Below are 22823 nucleotides of genomic sequence, written 5' to 3' on the forward strand. Positions count from 1 at the left end.
TGTCTCATCAGTCCACAAGGTATTTTCCCAAAAGTCTTGGCAATCATTGAGATGTTTCTTAGCAAAATTGAGACGAGCCCTAATGTTCTTTTGCTTAACAGTGGTTTACGCCTTGGAAATCTGCCATGCAGGCCGTTTTTGCCCAGTCTCTTTCTTATGGTGGAGTCGTGAACACTGACCTTAACTGAGGCAAGTGAGGCCTGCAGTTCTTTAGACGTTGTCCTGGGGTCTTTTGTGACCTCTCGGATCAGTCGTCTCTGCGCTCTTGGGGTAATTATGGTCGGCTGGCCACTCCTGGGAAGGTACACCACTGTTCCATGTTTTTGCCATTTGTGGATAATGGCTCTCACTGTGGTTCGCTGGAGTCCCAAAGCTTTAGAAATGGCTTTATAACCTTTACCAGACTGATAGATCTCAATTACTTCTGTTCTCATTTGTTCCTGAATTTCTTTGGACCTTGGCATGATGTCTAGCTTTTGAGGTGCCTTTGGTCTACTTCTCTGTGTCAGGCAGCTCCTATTTAAGTGATTTCTTGATTGAAACAGGTGTGGCAGTAATCAGGCCTGGGGGTGGCTACGGAAATTGAACTCAGGTGTGATACACCACAGTTAGGTTATTTTTAACAAGGGGCAATTACTTTTCACACAGGGCCATGTAGGTTTGGATTTTTTTTTCTCCCTAAATAATAAAAACCATCATTTAAAAACTGCATTTTGTGTTTACTTGTGTTATATTTGACTAATGGTTAAATGTGTTTGATGATCAGAGACATTTTGTGTGACGAACATGCAAAAGAATAAGAAATCAGGAAGGGGGCAAATAGTTTTTCACACCACTGTATATATATATACACACACACACACACGCATATAAACATATATACACACACGCATATAAACATATATATACATATACACACACACATATATATACATATATATACACATATACATATATACACATACACACATATACTGTACATATATATATATAGCAAAATACCCGCGCTTTGCAGCAGAGAAGTAGTGTGTTAAAGAAGTAATGAAAAAAAAAAGGAAACATTATGAAAATAATGTAACATGATTGTCAATGTAATCAATGTAATTGTTTTGTCACTGTTATGAGTGTTGTTGTCATATATATATATATATATATATATATATATATACAGTGGAACCTCTAGATACGATCACCTCTGTATACAAGAAATTCAAGATAAGAGGAAAGTATGAGCGAAAAATTTGGATCTAAATACGAGCATTGGCTTATCGTAACGAGCCACGAGCCAGGCTGTGGTTATGCGTGACGCGTTTCCCGATCCACCTCGACTCTGGGATTCACACAAGCTGACGCTAACAGCCCGTCAGCTCATTCAGTATTCCTTGTTCTCCCGTAGCATGAGGATCTATGCGTTTGTTCGCTTGTGATTTCATTGTTTCATTGTAGCAGTTCGCTGTATAAGCGTATCCAAAAATATCGCGGACATGCAGACAGAGAATAGGAGACGATTGCCCGAGAGAGAGAGAGAGAGAGAGAGAGAGAGAGAGAGAGGCACGCGCACGTGAGCAAGATAAGGAGAGAGAGAGAGAGAGAGAGAGAGAGAGAGAGAGAGAGAGAGAGAGAGAGAGAGAGAGAGAGAGAGAGAGAGAGAGAGAGAGAGAGGTACGCGCGAGCAAGCGAGAGAGATAAGGAGAGAGAGAGAGAGAGAGAGAGAGAGACGCGTGCGCGAGCGAGAGAGATAAGGAGAGAGAGACACGTGTGCGCGAGCGAGAGAGATAAGGAGAGAGAGAGGCGCGCGCGAGCGAGCAAGCGAGAGAGATAAAGAGAGAGAGAGAGAGAGACGCATGCGCGAGCAAGAAAGATAAGGAGAGAGAGATGCGCACGAGAGAGAAGAACCATCAGCTCAGTTATGCTCTCATGACACTCAGCAGACAAAGTGTATCCATACTACTTGTATTGCAAGACATCGCTCATTTTATCAAGTCAAAATTAATTTAAAAATTTAGCTTGTCTTGCAAAACACTCGTAAACCAAGTTACTTGCAAACCGAGGTTCCACTTGTATATACAGTATTATTTATCAGTGTTATTTGTTAGGAAAATTGATTTTTATATTGATATTTTTGGGGGTGCGGAACGGATTAACTGGATTTCCATTATTTTCAATGGGGAAGTTTGTTCTAGATACGAGAAAATCGCTATACAAGCTCAGTGCTGGAACGAATTAAACTCGTATCCCGAGGTTCCACTGTATATATATATAAATTTGGCAGGTTCATTCCTTACAGCTTACTTGCAAAAGTTGGGCAGGTTTCATTCTACGTGTAATGGTCATAACTGGAACCTATTTTTCTCCATATACTGTAATGGACGTACGCTTTGCAGCGGTGAAGTACTGCCTTAAAATTTTTATTAGGAAGAAAATTAAACCTTTTTAAAATGAGGGAAAATATATAATTATTTGTTAAGGATCTCTTTGTATGCCACGTTGTCAGGTCAGCCCTCCGGTTGTAATATGACCAAGTTGTGCGCTGAGCTTACTCTTGAGCATGCAACGTACAGCTGGCCATGTGAAAAGCAGTATTGTCACAAATCTCACAGCATGGATTGCTGCTGTCATAATCAGTTTGAGTTTCATGGTTTGTTTCAATTATGTTAGTATTTGCAGGACTTGAGTTGAAGTGACATTCGGCATCTGTTCAAGCATTGTAAGCATACAACCGGTTTCATCGATAACTTCACATCCAGCTTTTGAGAGTTTAAATATTCATAAACATCAAAGTGTCCACTACTCAAATCGTCACCTGTGAATCTAAGATGTTTAAGAGGCATTGGCGGTTCTCCAAAGGTGTAAAATATATTCGCGGGTGAAGGACTGTGCTTAGCATATTCATAAGTAAGGCAGCTACGCTACTCAGCACGCCTCCCATGTAATTGGCTGCCTGCCCATATAAGGCCATTCTTCGCTACGGTGTGTTCATTCCTTTCCTTGCTTCGCCAAGGAAGCAGCCTTCTCACAGCTTCTGCACTGTTTTATAAACCAATGACATATAAGAAAGTCCTTTTTCCTTGCTTCGCCAACGAAGCAGCCTTTTTATTTAATCCACGGGTTTTATTGTTCATTTATTACGATTGTTATACTTATTGTGTAGGTATTTTACACTTAGTTTACTGTTCAGGTACCCATTTCCTTTATTTAATACGCTGCTTTTCTGCTGTTGTTTTGTTCGTTTATTACCATTATAGTTAATTGATTCCCTTTCTTTGCCTGACTGCCTGCCCATATAAGGCGCTCTGCAGTTTTTTTGTGAAGCAGCCTTTACACAGCTTCTTCGCTGTGTTATAAACGAACGACATATAAGTCCGTCCTTTCTCCTTGCTTTGCGGTTCTCTACTGTTTTATTGTTCGTTTATTACGATTGTTATAGTTTTGTGTAGCTATTTTAGACTTAGTTTACTGTTCAGATACCCATTTCCTTTATTTAATCCGCGGGCTCTCCTCTATTTTTTTGTTCCTTTATTACGATTATAGTTATTTATTGTTTCCCTTCTTTGGCTGACTGCCTTCCCATATAAGGCGCTCCGCTGTTTTTTTGTGAGGCAGCCTTTTACACAGCTTCTCCGCTGTTTTATTATCCTTGCTTCGCGGTTCTCTACTGCTTTATTGTTCGTTTATTACGATTGTTATAGTTATTGTGTAGCTATTTTAGACTTAGTTTACTGTTCAAGTACCCATTTCCTTTATTTTATTCGCGAGTTCTCCACTATTTTTTTGTTCCTTTATTACGATTATAGTTATTTATTGATTCCCTTCTTTAGCTGACTGCCTGCTCATATAAGGCGCTCCACTGTTTTTTTGTGAAGCAGCCACTTCTCCACTGTTTTATAAACAAACGGCATATAAGGCTGCTGTTTTTCCTTGCTTCGCCAACTAAGCAGCCTTTTTATTTAATCCACAGGTTCCCTGCTGTTTTATTGTTTGGAGCTCTTCCTTTTTTTCTACGTACTGCGGTCACAGTCAGTTCACGTGATTACGTGGGAGGCATGATGATGTCACACGCAGCTCCGCCCCCCATGGCCGTCGAGCTAACGTCCATTACAGTATATGGAGAAAAATAGGTTCCAGTTATGACCATTACACGTAGAATGAAACCTGCCCAACTTTTGCAAGTAAGCTGTAAGGAATGAACCTGCCAAATTTCAGCCTTCTACCTACACGGGAAGTTGGAGAATTAGTGATGAGTGAGTCAGTGAGTGAGGGCTTTGCCTTTTATTAGTATAGATTAGCAGAATACCCGTGCTTCGCAGTGGAGAAGTAGTGTGTTAAAGAAGTTATGAAAAAGAAAAGGAAAATTTTTTAAAAATAACGTAACATGACTGTTAATGTAATTGTTTTGTCATTGATATGAGTGTTGCTGTCATATATATATATATATATATATACATATACACACACACACACAGACACAGACACATATAAACATTTATACATAGATATATATACATATAAACATATCTACATATACACATATCCACACATACACATATCTATAGATATATACATATACACATCTACATATATAAATATATATACACACACATATACATATATACATACATACAGATAAATATACTGTACATACATACACACACACACATTATATTATATATATATATATATACATATATATATATATCAAAATACCCTCGCTTTGCAGTTGAGAAGTAGTGTGTTAAAGAAGTAATGAAAAAGAAAAGGAAACATTTTGAAAATAACGTAACATGATTGTCAATGTAATGAATGCAATTGTTTCGTCACTGTTATCTATATACAAAGTATATCTACAGTATATCTATATCTATATATATATAGTGTAAATATATCTCTCTATATCTATATATCTCTATATATACTGTATATCTTGTGAAGGATGGCCGGCCATTTATCCCGGCCAATACCCCCAAGCCGCCAGGTGGAGCCCTCCTTGCAGCATGGAGGTCCCCAGAAGACCAGCAGGGCATCATGGACAATGGAGTTTTTATGCAAAGCCCTGCTGGATGCCGTGGGGCCACAGGAGGGAGCTGCAGGGAGGACCAAGGGCTTCTTCGTGCCCTGTGACCCGGAGGTTCGTCATAGGAAGAGTGACGGACTTCCGGGTTGAAGAAAAGGACTATTTACCCTGACCCGGAAGGAATAAGGACTTGTGGACTGTTGGGCAGAAACACCTCCGGGTCAGGGAGTATAAAAGGACTATGGGAACTCCCAGACAATGAGCTGAGCTGGGTGGAAGGGTGGCAACGCGTCTGGGAGCTGGAGGATTGGTTATTTGTTATTATTGTGATTTATATGAGTATTGTGGTGGAGAGTGTGCTTTGTGCACTGTGGAAGAAGAATAAAGTCAACATTTGGACTTTTACCTGGTGTCTGGAGTTGTGGACAGGGGTTCAAGGGAGTGAAAGCGCCCCCCTATCGTTCACAATCTATATATATATATATATAAATCTCTATATGCACTACATCGAGCCCGCGTGTTATTGTGGTTTCGCCTGCGTGCCTCAATAAGTCACCCTCCCCTTGCTCTTACTTTTTTACCGTTCATCTAATGAATACACTGAGTATGGCTTTACCAAAACAATTATTGATGGCGAATAAAGTATCCATTATTCATAAAGCTTCAATTGGTGATCTGTCTTTCTGCGTTAACCGCATATTTTTTCATACGTCTTTAACCAAGGGGATGCAAGGGTAAAATGAATCGGGAAGCGCGCATACATACTCAGTGCACCCCCTCTAGGGAATCGAACCTCGGACGTCGGCGCTAGAGGCGAAGCCTCTACCATTGCGCCACGGTGTGTGGTTTGTCTATTTGAGAATATGTAGATCGGGGTATATATATATATATATATACCCGCGCTTTGCAGCGGAGAAGTAGTGTGTTAAAGAAGTTATGAAAAAGAAAAGGGAACATTTTAAAAATAACGTAATATGATTGTCAATATACAGTAATTGTTTTGTGAGTGTTATTGAGTGTTGCTGTCATCAAGGATTTGATTATCATTATTTCTTTCAATCAGGTTCGTATTTGTAGGATGTGTTGTGTTCAAGTTACATTCCGTGTTTGTCAATCGTTGTAAAGATAACAGGTTTCATTTATCGATTTGTTTCTTACTGCATCAATAAACAGCTCTTCTTCTTCTTTATCTGAGACCTGACACACTGCATGCACTGTTTTTTTTTTCCACTGTCTTCCTTTAGTGGGACATTGACTTTTTCCACCGTGTGCTTTGTTTCCGCAGTAGCTGCAGTTATGAATATGCTTGTATGTGTCACACGCTTCATATTTTTTTGCTGCCCGTACGGCTGTATTTAATGTTAGCTAAGACCTGGCACTTAAAAGTTTCTCTCACAGTTTCGCCGAGTTTGTGCCAAACACCACCCTGACCATCTCATCTTCCTCTGCATAAGCACAATCCTTCACCCGTGAATATTTAGCAGCAGTGTTTCTATTGGATTGCCGCTGACAGACGGCCTTATATGGGCAGGCACTAAATTACGTGGGACTCCACCGTGTGCTTTGTTTCTGCAGTAGCTGCACTTATGAATATGCTTGTATGTATCACACGCTTCATATTTTTTTGCTGCCTTCTCAATTGTGTAATTGGGTTTTTGTTCAGCACTCTTTGGAACTGTTGCTTTTTGTCTGCGCACTGCGTCAGTTCACGTGAGCCAATTGGTGTACATGCATCGAAGGTTCCCAGCTGTGCTGGTGCCATCTCGTGCGATGTCCACGGCTGTATTTAATGTTAGCTAAGACCCAGCACTTAAAAGTTTCTCTCGCAGTTTCGCCAAGTTTGTGCCAAACACCACCCTGACCATCTCATCTTCCTCTGCATAAGCACAGTCCTTCACCTGTGAATATTTAGTGGCAGTGTTTCTATTGGATTGCTGCTGACGGACGACCTTATATGGGCAGGCACTAAATACGCCTCCCACGGGCATCGAGCAGAAGTCTATTATAGTATATGGATGAAAAAACAGGTTCCAGTTATGACCATTACGCGTAGAATTTCGAAATGAAACCTGCCCAACTTTTGTAAGTAAGCTGTAAGGAATGAGCCTGCCAAATTTCAGCCTTCTACCTACATGGGAAGTTGGAGAATTAGTGATGAGTCAGTGAGTGAGTGAGTGAGTGAGTGAGGGCTTTGCCTTTTATTAGTATAGATTAGACACCCTACCTTTTATCATTGCAGAACAGTTTAAATACCTCTGGGTAAACATCACAAGTAAACCTAAAGCTCTTTATCAACAAAATTTTGCTGTCTGCATGGAAAAAATTAAGCAAGACTTGCATAGATGGTCAACCCTTCATCTCAATCTAGCTGGAAAAATTAACACTGTTAAGATGAATATTCTTCCTAAGCTCCTTTTTCATTTGAAATTATTCCAATATACATCAATAAATAATTTTTTAAGCAATTAGATTCAACAATAATTACATTTATTTGGAACTCAAAACATTCATGTATGCAAAGAGTGACCCTACAAAGACAAAAGGCAGAAGGTGGTATGGTTCTACCTAACTTTCAGTTTTATTACTGGGCAGTGAACCTACAAGCTATAAAAACCTGGACACAATTAGATGAACATACACAGGCCTGGTCCGCAATAGAACTAAAATTCTGCAGTACTTCCTTATATTCCCTGTTTTGTGCTCAAATAAATACAAATTATCGGCAATATACTGATAACCCAATTGTGCTTCACTCACTCAGAATATGGAACCAATGTAGAAAGCATTTTAAGATGGAGAAACATTTATCTGTGGCACCTCTGTAAGAGAACCACCTATTTCAACCTTCACAAACATATGCAGTTTTTAATATTTGGAAAAAATTGGGGATTAACTTGCTCAGAGATCTTTATATCAACAACATCTTTGCATCCTATGAACAATTACATTCCAAATTTAACATTCCAGCTACACATTTCTTTCACTATCTTTAAATTAGGAACTTTGTTAAACAGAACCTACCCGATTTTCCTCATCTTGCACCCTCGTCCATGCTGGAAAAAAAATTGCTCAATTTCATGAACTCAGTCACCCTCTCTGCAATATATAAAATTATTTTATAGTCCCTCCCTTTCAAAGATCCAAGAGGACACTGGGAAAAAGATCTCTCAATCATTATATCAGAAAAAGAGTGGAAAATAGCAATGCAGAAAATTCACTTGAGCTCCATATGCGCAAAGCATACAATTATTCAACTCAAAATTTTCCAAAATGTTTCCAGGGTAAGATCCAACCTGCGAACGCTGCAATCAAGTCCCAGCCATACTGGGTCACATGTTTTGGTCCTGTACCAAATTAACATCATTCTGGACCAAAATTTTTAATTACCTTTCAGACAGCCTTGGTCTCACAATCCTTCCTAACCCATTAACAGCTCCGTTTGGGGTTCTTCCAGATGGGTTTAAAGTGGAGAAGGACAAACAAACTGTGATTACATTCACAACACTTTTGGCACCCAGACTTATTTTGCTAAACTGGAAGAATCCTAACTCTCCTCTTTTAAGTCAGTGGGAAACTGATGTTTTATACTATTTGAAATTGGAAAAAATCAAATACTCGGTTAGAGGATCTGTACAGATTTTTTTCAAAACATGGCAGGATCTAATCAGTAATATTTTAGAATAAGCTCTTAAAGCACAGAGGAAGCAATTATCTCTGCATCTCTGTTTCTTCTCCATTCATCTCCATTGGCTTATCAAACTCATCAATTTAGGTATGTTTACAAGCTTTAAGTTTTACTCCGTTTGCCATGCTCTCTCTCTCAGGTGTGGGGGTTGACTTTTTCTCAATCCTACTTTTTGTAAAAACTGATTGATTTGTATGGAATGATTATAAAAAAATTTAAAAAAAACAAGTTTAAAGTCCAGTTTTCATTATATGACTCATCAAGAAAGCATATAAGCATTTAGTATATAAGGAATCAGTATATAGAAATTTACACTTTAAAATAAGTAAGATGCCCCAGCTGTCAGTATAATTGACACTTCTCAAGTGAATGATAAGGAACCTGAAAATATACAGTTTAAGGATGTACAGAAGGCTACTTGTTATGTGCTATTACATATAAGTCAATAAGCATAATATGGACACCAGCTGTCACGTAAAGTAAAACAAAAAAAAACATACATGCTAAAGCATAACCCCTGAACTTGCCATCCTGAAGTTGACAGCCAAATTAGTACTACTGGTGTCAGAATACTGCTGCATATTACAAACATTGACATTCAAGACTTTGATATGTGAAATGAAACATAGCTAGGTGAAAACTACAAAAAACACTTTGTCAGTGCAATACATAACATGGTGATAGTAGATCTAGGGATGTAGGAACACCGGGGGTCTTTAGCTGGAGGTTTAGCTAAATTCTGACCTATTCCTGATCCCAATGCAATTTCAGAAAGGACCAAAAATGGTCTTGAAAGATCAAAAAAAGTTGCAATTGGCTTAGAATCCACTGAGCTTGGGATAGTGAGAAGAGGTGTTGGTAAGAGCTCAACTGGTGCAAGGAAGAGGCCAGAGATGTTAGTAAGTAATGGGGACAGTACATTTTTTTAACTTAACATGCCACTCTAACATAATATACATATTATCCTTCTAATTCAGGATGTCAAAGATGCAGAACAGTATTTGTAATTATGACTACTTTTACTTGTTTTGTAATACACATCTACCTTATGGATATTTTGGCAATAAAACCTTTATTTTGGGATATTCTGGCTACTTTTTATTAATAATGGCTACTGAGAATCTTTTTTTCAAATATTAGTTTAAAAGAATACTAAATTTTGAATAAACTTAAATATGTTCCAAAATATGTCATATCAACTTGAAAACATAACTAACCTTAATGCCTGGACATGGATCCATCTAGAAAATACAGCTACAGCAATAGCGCTTTCCTTCAGCTTCAAATTCTTTCATTTCTGTCATTCAACTTGAAGGAGATGGGGGACAAGCATGATAATTTCCAAGAATTGGAGATTCACATTCTTGGTTACTGTATTCATAAATGCCATCTTTGAGTACCATGCAATCACAGTCTCCTACCCTATTAACATGAACATTATTGTTCTTTATTGCCCTCCAGTTCTGCTGAGGTACTGCAAGCTGGATATATTTTGCTTTCCTTCATCCCTGAAGATAGCAACTCAATTCTAATCATTACAGAACAGCATATCCAGTTGGACAGTTCTACTACAGACTTCTTCTCTCTTCTTTCCTTTTACAATCTGATACAGCTCCATAGCTCACCTATGCTGGTAAGCGTTTGCACCTTATTCTCTCACAGAACTACAAGCCCACAAATGCAACTGTTACAACATTATACGCATCTCACCACTTTTTCATTCAGTTCTCTCTGCTTCTTCCCTCTTCTCCAACTGCCATTTGTCCTATGGCATCATTCTGTTGTCATGTTCACTCTCATCCTTCTGTTTCTCTTCCGTATTCTTCTCTACTCTCCTTCTCTAGATATCAATCCTGCTACTGACACCCTGTGCCCATTTTTGTCTTCATGTTTATCTTCTGTCCTACATTCCGGATGTGAAAAACCATCCTGTCCATGACTATCTAAAGCTTAATGCAGTCTATGGGCTGAGCTTATGACAACTAAAGGGAAAAGGACGAAGTCAAAGTCCAGGGCTGACCCAGATAAGTATCTCTCTCTCCGATCTTCCTTTGTCTTCTGCTGATATCAATGCTAAAGTAACTTTCTTTCAGAGCAGATTAAGCAATATCACTGATGTTCCTAGCTTGTTCTTTACCTTCACATCTCTCCTCAACCAACTGCCACCTCCACCTCCAACCTCAAAGGTGGCTGTCATCAGTGGTCAATTCTCCTCACCCCATCACTCAGTCTGCTTCATTCTGAACACTCTGCAACATTTTCCACTTTCTTACCACTGTCTGATTCCAACCTCATCTCTAGTCACCCCTTCACCTTTCCACTTGACCTCATCACCTCACATCTCAACCACACTATCCCTCCATCACTCATTTCTACAGTGACACACATCATCTGCACCTCCCTCTAAACAGGCAGTTTTCCTAATATGTTCAAACAGGGCCTAGCAACTCCACTTTTTAAAAAGCTCATATTTGAGCTGTCTCAAGTAGACAGTGTCACACATTTGCAATTGGGAGGCAGTCAAAAAGGCCAAAGGTTACATAAAGGATTACCACGTGGTACTTACCTGAACCTTATCTCCCAACAGGAAAACAGAAGAAACATAATCGGTGCTATTTACGGGTTTCAAAATGGCCACCACAACAACACTAACGGCGACTCCGTATGGCATCACTTCCGGTTAACCCCATAGACATCACTTCTGTTTCCTCCATAATGACTCTGTTTCTGGTTCCTGATTACAACGTCATTTCCTGCCAACCACTTCCTGTTCCCATAATTAAATTCCTATATTAACACCATTTTGTCACAACAATTTTGTCAACTGTTACTCATTTCAAGTACTTTTGATCAATTTACTTCTTTTTGCTTTCATTTGTCCGCAGGATAATATACGGGGATGGTCCCCAAAACTTCATTTTTGTGGAGTTTCTTTTCTTTTGGAGATTTTTTCCATAACAGATAAATTCTAGTTTCTCTCCTCTATTTCTATCCAAAAACTTCAATGTTCTGTCAGGTCTCTTCTTTCCCAGAGCTGATTTCTTGATCCTAATCAGTTGGGCTCCAAAAGGAGTCATTTCACTAAGATAACTGTACTGAAAGTTGCTAACACATAATTGGGTGGCTAGACCTACCAACTTGTCACCCATCAGCAATTGCTAGCTCCTTGTGAGTAAAAGTTAACAGCACAGTACTGGAAAATAATTCTAAAAACACACAAATAAATATGTATTTAACTGCACAAAAAATAAAGTATCAAATATACGATATAGCCAAGAAACATATGACAACTTAAGTAAGTACTATTTTCCATCAAATTCGGAAGAGCCAATGATCTTATGAGTCTTCAAACTCATGTTATCATATCAAGCACAACTTAGATGAATAATCTGAGAAAACAAATAACATGCACAAAACAGTATGAAAACATGCTCAACTGCATGGTTTTGCCTCTTTATTTTTGAGCTTGGTTCTCTTGTTTTGGAAAAACTTTCTCTTAAGATAGCAGACAGGGAGAATTAAATAGCTAAAGATATGGAAAATCAGTGGGGAAAAATGCAGAAGTCTTAATAAAATTATTGACAGTCTTAGCCATATGCTGTACATGTAGAAACATTGAAAGAAAAAAATTACATACAAAAAGTTATACTGGATTGAAAGTCTATTTGGCATGTATCTCAATGTATGTACTCATGTACATGCTAACTGCCAGTTGACCTATTAATTTTTGAAACCCACAGACACTGACAAAAAGAGCTTCTCTGGGCACAGGATGTAAGCAAACCTGAATGAAATGCATGACCACTACAGTGAGCCTTTTCTCACACATCCCCACTCACTCATAAAGGACCAGTTTAGAATTAAAGATAATTCAATATGTATGTCTTTTAGATGCAGCAGGAAAGCCAGAGTACCTGGAGGAAAACCCAATGCAGATACATAGAATAATGTATAATTCTAAACACATTGTGACTAGGCTGGAATTTTAACTCAGTCTGTTGGAATTATGAGTCCAAAGAGCAAATGATTGGACAAACAGCACAAAAGCATGATTACCATATTGTTGCTGACTATCACTTTTGCTTTAAAAAGGTCATTTAACAATGAAACGATACAAACCTTGTAAAATTTCTGAGTTGGCAATGTCTCTTCAGAACTACAGGTAGATAGGTGAATACAGTCTGCCAATTGGTGAAAAAATAACCTACTAAAGTGTTTTTGTACTTATTCTGTATTTATTATCTTTTTTAAGTTTACATTCATAGCACAAAATACCTGATACAGTGGAACCTCGGTTAACGACCATAATTCGTTCCAAAACTCTGGTCGTAAGCCGATTTGGTCGTGAACCAAAGCAATTTCCACCATAGGATTGTATGTAAATACAATTAATCCGTTCCAGACCGCACGAACTGTATGTAAATATATATTTTTTTACTTTTTAAGGACAAATATAGTTTATACCATAGAATGCGTAAGAGTAAGAGAAGAGTAAACTAAATGTAAAAACAATGAATAACACTGAGAAAACCTTGAACAACAGAGAAAACTAACACTGCAATAGTTTGTGCTATAGTGCTTGGAACCGCTCGCTAAAAACAGTTTTTTTTTAATGAGTTTTAAGCACAGGGAAAAAAATGAACATTTGAAAAATTCGTAATTTAATAAACCACCAAGAAAAGTACAATGCATGCTATGAGCCAATCGCTGTAAACAGAACTGAAAACAAAAACAAGCCTTTTCTTCCTTATGCGTCCAGCGCTCCCTCTCTCACTTGCTCTCTCTTTCATGTGCGTGTGTCTCTCATCATTCGTGAGCCTGGAGCACCTGTGTGTGTGTGCTTCTCTCTAGCACGCTTCTGTGTGTGTGTGCCTCTCTCTAGCGCGCGCCTGTGTGTGTGTGCGCCTCTCTCTCGCGCGCCTTTGTGTGCCTCTCTCTCGCACGCCTGTGTGTGTGTGTGTATGTATGCCTCTCTCTCTCTCGCGCGTGCGTGTGTGTGCCTCTCTCGCAGGCCTGTGTGTGTCGCGCTCTCTCTCTCTCTCTTGCTCGCTCACTCGCTGCACAGGAAATGCACAGGGAGAGACTGAACACGTACAAACCGAAAGGGAAACTAGCTTGTTCATATACCGAGTGTGTGATCGTGAACCGAGGCAAAAGTTTTGCAAACTTTTTGGTCGTAAATCGATTTGTACGTGTACCGAGACGTACGTGTACCGAGATTCCACTGTATTATGAAAATAATCAGGCAGCAGAATTATGTTTTAAAATATCTGTCCTCCTTTCAAATGCTCTCTCTCTCTTAAAATATCATACTCTTTTTGTCCTTAACATTAACCTGCTCTGCATAAGTGGGTTTAGAAAACTTATATATTGTTCATAATCTTTTTCTGTTGTTTTGTGGCTGTCCATACTCCTATTACCTGCTCTACTCTGTTCGTTAAGGATTTACTGTTCTTATGCATGGGCTATTCAAGTCATACTACCCTTAACCTTAACACTACTTCCCTTAATACAGGTAGGTGGGGTCTGCACACTGATTCAGCCTAAGAGCTCTGTTTTTCCTAAACTCCCATGATTTTCCTGATCATATCTTTCAGAACACAGTAGAATCTATTTTCTGATTTCTGATATCTTTTCAGGCCTGTAGGTGACAAAGTTCTGTCTATAAATTGTATATGCCTGAGATGAGGTTGAAAATAACAAAGCCCAGTATTCAAATTGTTTTTAATGTAATATTGAAGGCATTAATTATAAGCACATTTTCTTGGAGCAGGATATGTTGCTTGCTGTAAATATTTAGTAAAAAATCCTCAAACCTTAAATTCACATAATTTTCATCACAAATTGGACCATTCTGGGCAAGTAAAGATGAAAAGTGCTAACAGTCAGTGTACATTTGTTCAGCACAAATGACATAGAAAATATTTTAAAAAATATAAAATTGTTTAAAATTGTTCATATTTAATATCTGTTTTTGATCATGTTTATTTTTATCAGACGAAAACAAAACCAGACAGTAAACCATGTAGTGTAGTAAACTCATATTTTAGCCAAACCTGTTAAGTGTACAGTTCTGTCTGATTGTGACAAAAAAAAAACTATACTCCATAGTAGCTCTTTAACCATACCATAATTACTAAAACTAATACTGAAATTAATATATTTAAAAATAAAATAGAAATGTCTCTGTGAAATGAAAAGTAAATTAAAATTACACAATGAAGGAAAACTAAAACTAAACTGAATTTCCAAGTAAGGTCAGAAAAAATATAGAAATTAAAACTAATATAAATGAACAAAACTATAATAATTTTGGTCTGTTTGTTTGGACTGATCTGTTCTGAAATTTCCTGTAAAAGTTTTCCTTAATTCTACACTCATATATTTAGAGTGATATCTGTTTCAGGACGCCATTGAGACTAATTTTCCTTCATCTGAAGTGGTAACTAAATACAAACCTTTCTTTTAAACGTGAGATGCAAACTTTCAAAAGATTTACAAAGCTCTCTTTCTTTCTAAAAAAAATATGTCTAATTGTGTTTCAAGCCCTAAAGAAATAACACTGCACACTATAGATTTATTTTGCACTAGCAAAATACCCGCGCTTCGCAGTGGAGAAGTAGTGTGTTAAAGAATTTATGAAAAAGAAAAGGAAACATTTTAAAAATAACATAACCTGATTGTCAATGTAATTGTTTTGTGACTGTTATGAATGTTTCTGTCATCAAGGATTTGATTATCATTATGTCTTTCAATCAGGTTCGTATTTGTAGGACGTGTTGTGTTCAAGTTACATTCCGTGTTTGTCAACCGTTGTAAAGATAACAGGTTTCATTCATTGAAGTGTTCACTATTCAAATCGCTAAAGGCAAGGAGGCGAGTATTTTGAACGAAAAGGGAGAAGACAGCAAAGGAGCGGAAAAGTGAGAAGTGAGAATAAAGAGCTTGGAAGGTGAATGGTCAGAAGCAGCCAGTGGTACAGCAAGGAAGACTCCGTAATAAGGATGGTTGGGTGCACGTAGAAGGTGTAACAATAGGATTGTTAAGCCTTATGATAATGTTCCCGCACAGAGGGTTTAGAGAGACGCACCGGGAGAAGTATAGAATAGAGAACCTCATGTGACTGTTCTGCTGTTCTCCTTCGACAGTTCTGTGGCTCTGCATATTTGTATGCACCTCTCTAAACTTGCATCATTGGTTTTGCACACAATTCGGTCACGTATAAGGGAACTTTTAATCTCCCCGAAATTGCATGTGCCTGCTAACATTCTCAGATCTGTGACGCAGTCATCTATATTTTCTCCCCTTGCCTGATTTCTTGAAAAAAAATCTGTACCTCTCTACAGTTTTGTCTATTTTCGGGTTGTAATGTTCATCAAATTTACGTATCATCAAGCTCATGGTTTACTCATTAGTTGTTATATCACCTGTCAGTGCCTGACCCAATTCTCTGCCGCTCCCTCCAATAAGATAATGGAATAATCTGACCTTAGTGTTTTCCTCTGCCTCCAGCATTGCAAGTTCTGTTAATAATCTGAACTCGTCCTTCCATGTTCTCCATGACTTCGCCAGGTCTTTAGCATCAAGGTTTAATGTCAGCGGCAGTCTCAGACCCTCCATTTTCCTTTCGTGTGAGCATCTCCGCGTCCTGAACTTTTAACAGCAAACTGGCGTGACTTTCGGCGCAGTTCCGTCACCTATGCTGCCACTATGTTTCTCTCTCGAGATTATTAAAAGGCACAGACTCATGCTTCCAGTTTATGTCTATTTATTTCACAGTAGTTAAAGCCAGAACAAAGTCAGTTCACATGAGCCGCTCGGAGTACATGCATCGAAGCTTCTCAGCCATGCTTGTGCTATCTAGTGCGATCTATCTCGCGAATATCGTATTCGTCTTAGGCATGACAAACGCCAGCGGCAGCGTGTCTACGAACCTAATTTAGAGTTAAGCTTTACATCCTGCTTTCCTATTCATTTGCATAAGCATAGTCCTTCACCAGCAATTTTAACTCCGTTACAGCGAATTTAATTTTTGCTACAAAGTGATCAAAAGTCTTGTTTATACCCTGCGCCTTCTCATTATACTTGTATCTTGTGAATATTGTATTTGTTGTAGGCATGTCAAATGCCAGCGGCAGCCTGTCTATGAACTTAATTTAAACTTAAGGTTTACACCATGCTTTGTTTCCGCAGTAGCTGCACTTATGAATATGCTTGTATGTGTCACTCGCTTCATATTCTTTTGCTGCCTTCTCAATTGTGTAATGCGTTTTTTGAACAGGTTTCATTCATCGAAGTGATCACTGCCCAAATCGGTAGTCGTGAATCTAAGATGCTTAACAGGCATTCCCGATATTAAGTTGTGGATTTGCCTGCGAATACTTAGCGGCAGCATGTCTATGAATGTAATTTAAACTTAAGCTTCACGCCTTGCTTTCCTATTGATATGTGTACAAAAGGCTTGTTCAGCGTCAGAGGGTTGTTACATCACACACTGCATCCACGGGTTTACCTTTCCCAGTCCTGCAAAGTCAGTTCACGTGAGCCGCTTGGAGTACATACACTGAAGGTTCTCAGCTGTGCTTGTGCTATGTCGTGCGATCTTGCGATGTCCACGGCTTTATTTAATGTTAGCTAAGACTCTGCACTTAAAAGTTTCTCTCACACTTTCGCTGAGTTTGTGCCTGACCATCTCATCTTCGTTTGTATAAGAACAGCCCTTCACCCGTGAATATTTAGCAGCAGCGTGTCTATTGAATAGCTGCTGACGGACGGACTTATATGGGCAGGCACAACTCCACATCACACGACGACCGAGCTGCAGGCTATAACCGTATATTTGGATGAAAGTATGTTCCAGTTATGACCGTTACGCGTAGAATTTCAAAATGAAACCTGCCTGACTTTTGTAAGTAAGCTGTAAGGAATGAGCCTGCCAAATTTCAGCCTTCCACCTACACGGGAAGTTGGAGAATTAGTGTTGAGTCAGTGAGTGAGTGAGTCAGTCAGTCAGTCAGTGAGGGCTTTGCCTTTTATTAGTATAGATTATATTTTTCTTTTAATACTAAGCATTACTACAATAAAAATGTTTCAGGAAGTTTAGCACACTTGATAAACTATACTAGAACAAGACATTTAACTTTGAAAAAAAAAAAGCCTTACCTCTTCATAGATGCCAGTACATTCATAATAGTCACGAGATGAAAGACCAAGGCTGGGTTGATCAAACTATTAAAAAAAAAGCACATATAGACAAAAACACATATTAATATTGTACATATAGTGAATATTACATGTAAAATAAAAAATAAATGTGTATTAATATTTACATGTTGTATATTCAATTTTACAAACACCTTTTGATTAACTTACTGCATTCATTTCAAGTGTAGGAATTTTACCTATTATATATTTTAATTGTACAGATTACTAACCAAAGCAAATATTAACCACACTGTTAGAATTTGCTTTGTCAAATTATTTTTTTTTTCTCCAGTTAGGATATACTGCATTGGAGCCTACTAAAACTGATGTTGGAGGATTACTGTGTCTGCTGTTTTTGTGTTTTAATGAGAGGCAAATTCCAGTGTTTAATTTACCTCAATGCTAGTGTTTACATTCAAGTTTATAAAAAGGAGCCGTGTTTTAGTAATAAGAGTGCCTTGATGCTTTACTCCCAATTTTGCTTATTATGATTTTATACAAATATATCTTCCTTACCTCATGAAATAAACTGTCTCTTTAGATGTAAAAGAGAAAAATCCTGTATAAAATTTGAAATAACAACAGAAAAATATAATTTGATTATTAAACTATTATGAAAAAACTATTCAAGGGGGTCATGTATCAGTACCCCTGTACCAAGTTATATTAGTATCCTAGAGTCCTAGTGCTCACATACTGTATCTTGTTCATATATCTTGCTCACATAAGGATAAATTCGAAAACATATTGCCTCTATTTTCAAAAACTGAACATCATATATAAAACTTTTCTTCAATAACCCATTTGGGAAAAAGTGGTCAGGAAATATATAATTTAATGACAAGAATTGTGTAGTCAGAAAGAAAGAGAGAAGGTTAATGAGACAAAGTGTGTGAGAGAGATTGTAAGACAGCCATGTCAATTAATCAATAACTGTAAAATGTTTACACATTCTCTTAAATTTGCAAGCATGTACAAAATGACAACCCTTTACTGATTTTTGGAACTGAAGCGAAAGAGAAATAAGGAATGAAATTCTGCCATTTATATCATACATTCTAATTCAATATGGGCCAAGCACTTTATACTTCTAAAAAATTTTCATCAGTCGCATGTGTCTTATTAATTGTCTAAATCATACTCATGGAAGGATCCAACTTATGAGTGATGTCATCAGATGCCTGTATTGCTGGGCCACATGTTTTTGGGATGCCCTGCACTTGAACTATTTTGTGGAAATTTTTTTGTATATCTCTTGGATAGCTTTGGATTTATAATCCACCCCTAATGCTTTAACAGCAGTATGTGGAGTGGTAACAGATGGGATAAAATTGTGCGATGAAAAATATCCTATGCCACACTACTTGAACAAAGATTTGTTTTGTTCAACTGGAAGGATCCTAATCAAACTTCTATAAATCAGTGAGAAAGTGATGTTTATATTATCTTAAATTAGAAAATAAAAATCAAATTCTGTTTACAAGGATTTATTCAAAACCTTTTTCAGCATTTGGAAAGACCTCATTTACATAATTGTAAAGGAAACAGGCCTGGCCCATGTTAAACTTTTTTAATTCTACTTGATGTTTTGCCATATACAAAGAACAATTTAAGACAGGGTTCTCCATTTACATTGCTGCCTTTGTCAGGTGGGGGCTGAATGTGGTTTTCTTTCTGGATTGTTTTCAAACAATATCGTTATACTTGCTATGTTATGCTCATTTGTTTGATTGAATTGTGTTTTGTTATAATGTTTTGTTTCCAAATAAAAGGAATTAATTTTAACAAAAGCAGCAGATAAATTTAACTGCGGGCTATACAATTTGAAAAAACATGTATAGCTGATTTTCATTACAGCAGAGCTTACAACAATATAACAGCAACAGAATACTGTAAAGAAGTTAGTATAATTTTTTGCCAATGCAGTAACCCTACCAAATGAAATTATTTCTACCTTTTCACCTGAAAATCTGGAGAAAGTTTTGAATAATTTGAGTTAACAGTTATGTAACAGCGGTAACAGAATGCTGGAAATACTAATGATGAGGATGATGGTAGTATAAACATAAACACATTATTTAGAAATGAAAAGCAAAATCAAAAAGATGGGGCATGGCTATTTACATAAAGGAGGTTTCAATTATAAGTCTTCTTCGTACAGCAGATGAGCCACACCTTACCAAGGACACGTGGATTTAACTAGGAAGCAGCAAGCATTATGACCTGACATTGGGAGAGAAAAATCTCCCAATGCAAATAATGTTAATGTGCAACCTTTTAAGAATAACAAAAAGAGACCATTTAAAGGGGATGTAATATGCAACTTTAAATCCCAAATATTAATGGGGAATTTCCTACAAAAAGCAGAGACCTGCAAAAGATCAGTCAACATTTTAAAAGGACTAAGTTAAAAACAGTAAGATGATAAGCCTAGTATCTAGATGTATTATTTAGTAATGATCAGGACAAAATTCTGGGGGTACTGGTAATCCAACCATTAACATCTAATAATCATTACATAATAAGTTTCATAATATTTTGGCCAAGCAAATATATGAAAATCAAGACTGTAATTAATTTTACCAACTTAAATTCGAGCAGATTTAACTCAGTTTGAAAGCGCATGGTGGGACAAACTTTTAATTATGGAGACAGCTGAAGAGCAGAGAATAAACTTTAAAAACATACTACATACAATGCAGGACAAGTTCATCCTGAAATACTGGAAAAACTATGAATTTCTAAAACAATCTGCATTGGAAAAATAAGGATCTAAGAAAAATTACAGAACAAAAAGTAGCTGTATAACTCGTAAGCACATGAGCGTAATCATTAAAAAGGATATTAGGAAAGCTAAAAGGAAGTTATTCTGAAAATACAAAAGCTGCCACTTATAGATTTTGCTCTATTTTAATAAATGACAGACTGTTGGGGAAGAGATAAGGTATATTAGAAACAGTAAAGGTGAAAACAGGGAATTAAATGGTCTTATTTCATATTTCTCCAATAGTCTAAGGTTTGAATAATTTGACTACCAAGTGACTAGGAACTATTAAGTATTAAGTATCCAGTCATTTGTAGATGTAAGGCTGAAATCAAATAAAATGTGGTAAATGGATATATATTCTAAAGTACTTCAGAAAATGTGTGATTACATATACTGTATAATCCCCTATAAACTATTAAAGATTTAAAGCTGCAAAATGTCATATAAAAAATGATTTTAAATTACATAACTAAAGATAAGAAAGCTTTAACTGTATAGTGGAAAAATGCATGGGAACAGTCAGTATAAAAAGATCAGTAAAGTACAGGTATTTGTTGAACTAACAGATCTGGGAATTCAAATCACACCATATACAGTAAATGGGTGTGAAATTGGCTTAAACACAATAAGCAAAGGATTATGGAGAGAGGAACTTTTTACAAATTAGATGATATCAAAAGTTGCATTTCACAAGATCTAGGATAATGCGATTGCTCTTTTTAATTTTCATAAATCTACATAAAATATAACTAAAACGGTTACAACTGATGATGCTAAACTATATACTTCTAAGGTCTTAACACTATGAGTTTGTTTCAACACTTGTAATTCTGCTGTGAGCATTTGTAAATGTTTTGCTAAAGTTACAGGCAAAGCAGAAGGTTATTTTTGTGTAAAGATTCATTAGAGGCCAAGACTCGACTTCATTATCCATCATCTTTGTGTGAAGGAAATACAACACATTATAATCTCATTCCCCAGTTATACATATGCCAGTTATGCCAGTGTAAACACCAAGTGTATAGTTGAATGAACTAATTCAGCAGCATCTATCAAAATCCTAGAGAAAAAGGCAAATGGTCCAGGTAAAAGAGATAGCAGTCAAATTTTGACAGACTACTAGTCTCCTGAAGTCATTTTTGAACTTGAAACAAATGCTTCAGATATTTTGACAGAGTTATGGCATTTATTCAGATTCAAATTTATTCAAATTCAACATTTCTGACTGCAAACTTACATGGATAATGTGTGCATTAGAGTCTTTATCATCTATCCCTACAAAAAAGTTAACTAGCACTTGTTTTCCATATTTTGAATTTAGTGTAGAAATTGCATCTTCCAGTGTCCATCTTGGTCCTAAAACAACAAAAGACAGTTTTATTAGTTCAAAACAGGATTTCAGACATATATCTACTTTAATAATTGAGGTCCTATAGCTCCTACAGAAACATAACATTACCGTAGATGCTGTCCCAGTTATCAGTTGCTACAGGCCACTCATACACTTTGGGTAACAGTTCTAATAATGGAGATCCACCTCTTTTTTCAATGGTGGCTGCCAGAAAAAACAGAAAGCTTCATCAGCTGAAATTACTTAGAGACATTATGTTAATGTACATTTGGTGTTGTTTTAAGTTTATTGCTGTTTTAGTATTGTCACAATCTGTATTTCTGACAATGAAATATAGTTAATTTTACAGATAACATGACAAGATCTTTAAATATAGGGCTGTCATATTACCAGGAATAATGATTAACTAAAGTAACTGAATTTCAAGCTCATCATTTACTAGTCAGCTATTTTAAATGAGTCAAAATTATGAATATATTTTAAAAAAATTTACTACATTTAATTATATACATAAAGCTTCTTCTTTCAGCTGCTCCCTGTAGAGGTCGCCACAGTGGATCATCTTCTTCCATATATTTCTGTCCTTTGCATCTTGTTCTGTTACACCCATCACCTGCATGTCCTCTCTCACCACATCCATAAACCTTCTCTTGGGCCTTCCTCTTTTTCTCTTGCCTAGCAGCTCTATCCTTAGCATCCTTCTCCCAATATACTCAGCATCTCTCCTCTGCACATGTCTAAACCAATGCAATCTCGCCTCTCTGACTTTGTCTCCCAACCGTCCAACTTGAGCTGACCCTCTAAT

The 22823-nt window shown here is 37.2% G+C and overlaps 1 protein-coding gene across 3 annotated transcripts in view; it reads right to left on the reverse strand.

Annotated features, from left to right (window-relative positions):
* The window catches only part of LOC120531795 (neprilysin-like), a 132716-nt gene that overhangs the window by 72213 nt on the left and 37680 nt on the right, over positions 1-22823 (reverse strand). For all 3 annotated transcript variants that reach the window (XM_039757545.1, XM_039757553.1, XM_039757562.1), the window contains exons 6-8: positions 22127-22222; positions 21905-22023; positions 17859-17924 (exon numbers count right to left, since the gene is read on the reverse strand). In XM_039757545.1, the coding sequence (XP_039613479.1) occupies positions 17859-17924; positions 21905-22023; positions 22127-22222 (281 nt within the window). The remainder of the gene's footprint in view (positions 1-17858; positions 17925-21904; positions 22024-22126; positions 22223-22823) is intronic.

The sequence above is a fragment of the Polypterus senegalus genome, chromosome 1 (genome assembly GCF_016835505.1).
Source record: "Polypterus senegalus isolate Bchr_013 chromosome 1, ASM1683550v1, whole genome shotgun sequence".
Lineage (NCBI taxonomy): Eukaryota > Metazoa > Chordata > Cladistia > Polypteriformes > Polypteridae > Polypterus > Polypterus senegalus.